This window comes from Macaca fascicularis, chromosome 8 (assembly GCF_037993035.2).
Source record: "Macaca fascicularis isolate 582-1 chromosome 8, T2T-MFA8v1.1".
Classification (NCBI taxonomy): domain Eukaryota; kingdom Metazoa; phylum Chordata; class Mammalia; order Primates; family Cercopithecidae; genus Macaca; species Macaca fascicularis.
The window spans coordinates 28,095,916-28,102,430 of record NC_088382.1 but is presented as its reverse complement, the minus strand read 5'-3'; the positions used below and the strand labels follow the sequence as shown (position 1 = coordinate 28,102,430).

The 6,515-nt window shown below is 48.8% G+C and overlaps 1 protein-coding gene across 1 annotated transcript; it reads right to left on the bottom strand.

Annotated features, from left to right (window-relative positions):
- Nucleotides 1–236: 236 nt before the first annotated feature.
- NEFM (neurofilament medium chain) lies at nt 237–5,660 on the bottom strand. Its single transcript, XM_005562860.4, has 3 exons — nt 4,548–5,660; nt 3,691–3,815; nt 237–2,281 (listed from the first exon to the last, which is right to left on the bottom strand). The coding sequence occupies exons 1-3, from the start codon at nt 5,625–5,627 to the stop codon at nt 727–729; spliced, it is 2,760 nt and encodes a 919-aa protein (XP_005562917.3). The 5' UTR covers nt 5,628–5,660; the 3' UTR covers nt 237–726.
- Nucleotides 5,661–6,515: the final 855 nt, after the last annotated feature.

Here is a 6,515-nt window from a genome sequence, read left to right as displayed (position 1 = left end):
CAAAAATCTATTTTAGGGCAAGAAAGCTTCAGGTAGTGGAGATCTCACTTTGAAATGGCATAACAGGCTGGGCATGGTGGCTCATGCCTATAATCCTAGCACTTTGGGTGGCTGAGGCAGGAGGACTGCTTGAGGCCAAGAGTTCAAGACCAACTTGGCCAACATAGCAAGACCCCATCTCTAAATAAAAATAAATAAAAATTAAAAAAGAAATGACATAAGACTCAGCAATTGACTATGTTTCCAATATGACCTTTATTGAGCAAGTACTGCTGTGACGTTTAACATCAATCAACATAAGATTGCAAACTGTGCATGTCAACGAGGTTCTCCCATGAGCAAAAGTCCATTTTAAACGCACCAGTGAGGTAAACATAATTATTCATATATAGCTTTCTTAAGGCTAAGAGAGTTCTGTGTTTCATTTATTGTTTTTGGCTCAGTTGGTACTTTGCATAATACATCTCAAGACATCCCCCCTTAAGTGACCCCCTTCCAACAGCTTAGGAAATTGGCAAATTTCCCAGGTACATACAATATCATGCATTTGAATCCCCCAAAGACTGAGGAGGGAGCACCCTGAGCTTGCATGCAGTCCCCTCATATTGCACAAAGTAAATACAATGTCTGGAGCCCCCATGGGAGAACCCGTTCTGTTTTGAAGCTGCCAATCACATGCATTTTGAAATTGTCATATGGCTTAACCTTTTGCAGTGGACTCAAATCTTAGTCACTCTGGGTGACTTCCTTTACTATGGCGTGTGAAGTGACTTTTTCTACCTTTTTAGTAGACACTAGTTTCTCCTCAAAGGTCTCTTCATGCTCTTCAACCTTTTGAGTGACGGTTACAGATTTAGTGATATATTTGGTAGCACCATCTCCCCCCTCACTGGTGATTTTTTCTACTGTTTTGGTCACTACCACTTTCTCCTCACTTTTATCTCCCCCCTTCTTTTCATCTGCCGGGCTCAAGTCTAGGCCATTGGTGACAACGCCTTTCTCCTCTTCCCTCCCACTGCCTTTTTCCTTGGTCTCCTGCTCTACCTCCTCTTTTCCTTCTACCTCCCCATTGACAGCTATGTCTTCCTTCCTGGATCCCTTGGCACCTTTATCACTCCCTTCTTCCTCACTCCCTCCCTCTCCTCCCACTTTCTCCTTCTCTTTCTCCTGCTGCAGTGGCTTCCCCTCTTCTTTGATCTCTTTCTCCAAGTGCACCTTTACGGATTTGGTGATGGTGACCACCTCCTCCACAGCTTCCTCCTTTACCGGGGACTCAGCTTTCTTCTTCTCTGGCACATCCTTTGGTTTCTCTTCCTTTTTCTCTACCTTCTCTTCCTTGGGAGCTTCCTTGACTTCCTTCTCTTCTTCCTCTTTCTGTTCACCTTTCCCCACTTCTGCTTTTGACTTTGCCTCTTCCACTGGTGATTTTGTCACAGGAGACTTGGCTTTCTCTTCCACTGGTGATTTTGTCACAGGAGACTTGGCTTTCTCTTCCACTGGTGATTTTGTCACAGGAGACTTGGCTTTCTCTTCCACTGGTGATTTTGTCACAGGAGATTTGGCTTTCTCTTCCACTGGTGATTTTGTCACAGGAGACTTGGCTTTCTCTTCCACTGGTGATTTTGGCACAGGAGACTTGGCTTTTTCTGGCTTTTCCACCTTGACATCTGCCACCAGCTCCTCCTTGGTAGCCACTTCGTCACGCTTTTCCTCCACTTTCTTTTCCTCTTTAGCTTCGACTTCCTCTGCTTCACCTTCAGCCTCTGTTTCTCCTTCTTCCTGCTCACCTTCCTCTTTTTCACTAGAGCCTTCCTTCTCGGATCCTCCCTCTTCGGCTTGGTCTGACTTAGCTCCCTCATCTTCTTCTTCCTCTTCTTCTTCCTGGCCTTCCTCTTCCTCCTTTTCCCCCTCTTCCTCTTCTTTAACTTCAGGTGCAGTTGGTTTCACTGGAGACCTTTTGGCAGCTACTTCTTCTTCTTCAGCTTCTGGCTCCTCTCCCTTTTCTTCTGCTGCTTCTTCCTTCTCTTCCTTCATGGAAACGGCCAATTCCTCTGTAATGGCTGTCAGGGCCTCTTCCATTTCTGACTTCTCATCCTCCACTTTGGTTTCCTCTATGATCTCCTCAACAAATTTGTGTTGGACCTTGAGCTTGGGAGCTTCCACCTTGGTTTTCTGAATCTTACTGGATATTGTGACTGAGGGCTGTCGGTGTGTGTACAGTGGCCCAGTGATGCTTCCTGCAAATGTGCTAAATCTCGTCTCTTCACCCTCCAGGAGTTTTCTAAGGAGAAAATCAAAGAACATAAGACATAGTAAAAATTTCTCTGGGCCTTCTGAGTTTCATTACATTCTGGGTATTGTAGTAGCTACCTTTGAAGAAATAGAATTACATAAGTAAAATATTCTATCAATTTGTTATAATACCTGCTATCACTTACTTGCATATTACGTCATACTCAGTGACAGAGAAAGGTTCTCCTGGACTGCCCCCTACAATGACTAACCTTGCCCAATAGTCCACTAACCACACCCAGCTACTAAGTCTTGGCCCTGCAGTAGAGATCCATTAGGTCCAACAAGAATATGCTGAAAAACTTGTTAGTGGCCAAATAGGAAAAAACAAAAACGAAAACAAAAACACAAAAAGCCACAAACAAAAGCCCCCAAACTCTAAAGCCAAATAACCTTTCTGAGAGTAGTCACTTTCTTAAACATTTAGATTTTCAGGATACGTACTATTTTTAAAGCAAATATAACTTTCATAAAAATCTTGCTGTTAAGCATATTTCAGAACTTAGCCAGGTGTTAATATGGGTGTATCAAGTTATAAATTGGTCGATAATTTTTACCATAAATTGTCTATTTAATGTAGTTATTCAGCTTTCCTGAAAAGAGAGATAGCTCTGTAAATGCAATTTATTCTTGTTATATTATAACTACTTTATTGGTAGTAGAAAATTTTTAATCAACGATTTTGTCCTTTGCGCTTAGTCAACAGCAAGGTCACATCAGTTAATAGACCTATAACGTATCTCTCTATCTATAAAAAGATCATACACATTTGTGTCTATATATCTAGATTTATATGCATATGCACATATATGTATCTATAGATCTAGATTAATATTATACATGATATAGATATAATTTATACTATAGTCTAGCATAAAATATAATACATATAAATTATCTACATATATAAAATAACTGTATCTATATTCTAATATATCATTCTATATCTATTCTCAGCCAGATGATGGCAATAGTAAGCTGTATAACAGAGAAACAGAGAAATAGAATGTCCTGGTGTTTGTCCTTGACATTATAAATTTGAAAAGCTGAAACCACTAGATGAAATATTAGAAACCAAAACTCTGTTCATGCTTCCAACATTTGAAAACATTTTTTCATAAAAAGTTTAAGCATATGCATTGAGATTAATCTGCACCTCCTTCGTCTAATTCAAAAATCTTTTGCTTCTACTAGTATTTATTCTTTTAAAGCTGCATAAAAAGAGAGAAAACTACACTTGCAATTCTTTAGAATAATTTTTTTCTAAGTAAGCAAGAAAACCAGGCGCTGAGTTGATGCCTGCACCCTGCCTGCTTTAACTTTAGTGGTGAAAGCTCTGCCCGAACAGCCTCTGCATGGTGGTTAGTGTTCCGGATACGCATGTAGTGAGCACCGTACCTGTACGCAGCGATTTCTATATCCAGAGCCATCTTGACGTTGAGGAGGTCCTGGTATTCGCGCAAATGACGAGCCATTTCCCACTTTGTGCCCCGAAGCTCATTTTCCAGCTGCTGGATGGTGTCCTGAAACAGACACAGAGAGTCTCCCTAGACTCATCCTTGCAAACAGCAACTTCCTTCGCAAACCACTTGCTACCCCTTCCCTCTCGCCTCCTCCCATCTCTATCCGCTTCTGCAAACCTCGCTGACACCCGACTCCCAGCCCCCCTCCCCCACCCCTTTTTTCTTTTAAATCTAAGGGATTCTCAAGGAACATACAAGATCAGTAAGACAATAGGACACTTCCTGGGCACATCACGCACGGAGATCAGTGGACTTAGAACACGTCTCAACAGGACACAAACATGCATGGGGAAACTCCATGGCTGACCTGGCCATTCCCATCTGAGCCCTTTGGGCTGAAGCCAATTTTTAGAGCTCTTCCGATCACTGCCGGAAAAGTAGAGAATACACGGGTTTCTGCATAAGCTATCCTAAAGTTGCTGATTTATCCACTACCGAATTTATCCCTCCTGCTTTAAACGTGCAAGCGTGCAAAATTAGAACTGGAAAAGAAGTACGTTTTTGAAAAAGGTCAAGACCTTTAAGCAGCTGGGGCAGGTGGGTGGGGGCGGAGTATGGAGAATGAGAGTGGCGAGAATGCTGATCCGAAACTACCCTAAGTCTGCGGCGCGCGCGCTCTAGCGAGCGGCCGCCAGAGAGCGCGGCGGAGAGGGCTCCTGGGCACGCGCCCAAGTGTCGGGGGCGCGCGGCGCTGGCGCTGGCGCAGGCTGGCCGCGCAGCCGCGGTTCCTACCTGGTAGCTGCTGAGGTCGTGGTTGTGGCGCTCCTCGATGTCGCTGAGCTGCCGCTCCAGGGACTCCTTGGTGCCGCGCACCGACTCTAGCTCGATGCTCTTGGACTGCAACTGGCGCCGGTACTCGGCGATCTCTTCCTTGGCGGAGCGGATGGCCTCCTTGTTCTGCTCTGCCGCCTCGGTGAGCTTGGCGTAGCGGCATTTGAACCACTCTTCGGCCTGGTGCATATTCTGGTCGGAGTGGCATTCGAGCTGGGAGCGGATTTCCTTCAGCGCCGTAGAGATGTCTGTCTTCAGGTAGTCTTTGCGCTCCACCGTGATGTGTGATGCCTGGATCTGGGCCAGAAGGTCGGCCACCTCCTCCTCGTGGTTGCTCCGCAGGAAGGCCACCTCATCCTGCAGCGACTGCACCTTCTTGTCCAGCTCCACCTTGACCAGCGACGCCTCCTCGATGTCTTTGCGCAGCGCGCGGATGGCCGCCTCAGTGTCGTCGCGCAGCCGCGCCTCCTCCTCGAAGCGCTCCTTGAGCCGGTGGATGTCTTCCTCCAGGTGGTCCGAGTCCAGCTGCACCTGAGCCTTCTCGTGGTTCACCATCTCCAGCGTAGCGCGCAGCTCGCGGATCTCCTGGTCGTACGCGTCGCCCAGCTGGGCGTGCGAGGCCTGCTTCTGCCGCAGCGCCTGGATCTCCGCCTCAATCTCCTTATTCTGCTGCTCCAGGTAGTGCACCTTCTCTATGTAGCCGGCGAAGCGGTCGTTCAGCCCCTGCAGCTGCTCCTTCTCGTTGGAGCGGGACAGCTTGTAGTCGCCACCGGGTCCGGAGCCGCCGTTGAGCAGGGACGAGGACTGGCTGAAGTCAAGGCTGCTCTCGGCGGAGCTGAGCATGGCCGAGCTGTAGGCGAGGCGCGGGGCGAGCATGCTGCGCTTGTAGGAGGAAGACACGGTGCTGGGCGAGCCGCGGGACCACGACTGCGAGCGGAAGCCGCTGGACGGGGAGCCGCTGACGCGGCTGAAGCTGGAGCGGGTCTCGGTTACCCGCCGGTAGGCGGACGGGTTGCCCAGCGAGTCCAATGTGTAGCTCATCTTGGAGGCCTTGGGGCGTGTGGCTGTCACAGCGTTCTGCCGGCCTCGCCGCAGCCCATTTATAGCCGCGGCGCTGGTCCCGGGCCAGGGCCCCGCCCCGTGGAGGCGGCGGCCGAGGAGGCGGGGACTGCGGGCACCGGTCGGGGAGGAGGGGAGGGGGGCGGCTGAGCGGTGATTCAGCGCCCGCTCCACGTGGGCCCAGGCCGCATGGGAACCCGGACTTTGCTGCCCTGGGCCCAGCCCCTCCCCCAGGTTCCCTTTCAGTCCCAGGCCACTTGTCGCCGGGCAGTCGCCTTCTCTCCATTTCTCACTTCCCGATTGCGTTTCGCACCCTTGGTACAAATATCGCCAGCGCCCTTTCTTTGCCTGTCACTGTCCCACCGTTCGGGCAGCGCTTCCCCGACCCCCTGGTCTCCTTGTTCTTTAGCCCTCTACCCTCTTACCCTCAAGCCTTTCTCTTCTTTTACCCTTTCCCCGATACTTTTTTCTTTACCCATCTTCTGTGCTTAATCCCATCCCCTTCTTTTTTGGCCCCTCTTCTCCTTCCTGCTCCGGCCTTTAGTTCGCTTCACCCTGCCTTTCTCTCAGCCCCTTCCTCGCGGACCCTTTTCTTCCAATCTTTCCTTCTCTCCGTCTCTTGCTTCCCCTCCCCCTGCATTCCCTCTTCTCCCCTCCCCCACCCTCATCTTTTCTTGCCTCCCTCCCCTTCCCCCACTCCTGTCTTAAAGCAGCTGGAGATGAGCGCCAAGGAGCTGGGTCTAGAAGACAAAAAGAAAAGAAAAAAAATACTTTGAGGAACCGTCTGCCTGAAGGCTTCGGGAAGGGGACAAAGAGAACAGGCCAGGGTAGTTTTTTGTATAAAAAGTGGGATATTGCGTTTTTAACGTT

Coding starts and splice junctions, on each gene's coding strand:
- NEFM (XM_005562860.4), bottom strand. CDS start 5,627: ATGAGCTACACATTGGACTCGCTGGGCAACCCGTCCGCCTACCGGCGG. Junction 3,816..4,547: donor ACGACCTCAGCAGCTACCAG/GTAGGAACCGCG, acceptor TGTCTGTTTCAG/GACACCATCCAGCAGCTGGA. Junction 2,282..3,690: donor ATAGAAATCGCTGCGTACAG/GTACGGTGCTCA, acceptor TTTTCTCCTTAG/AAAACTCCTGGAGGGTGAAG.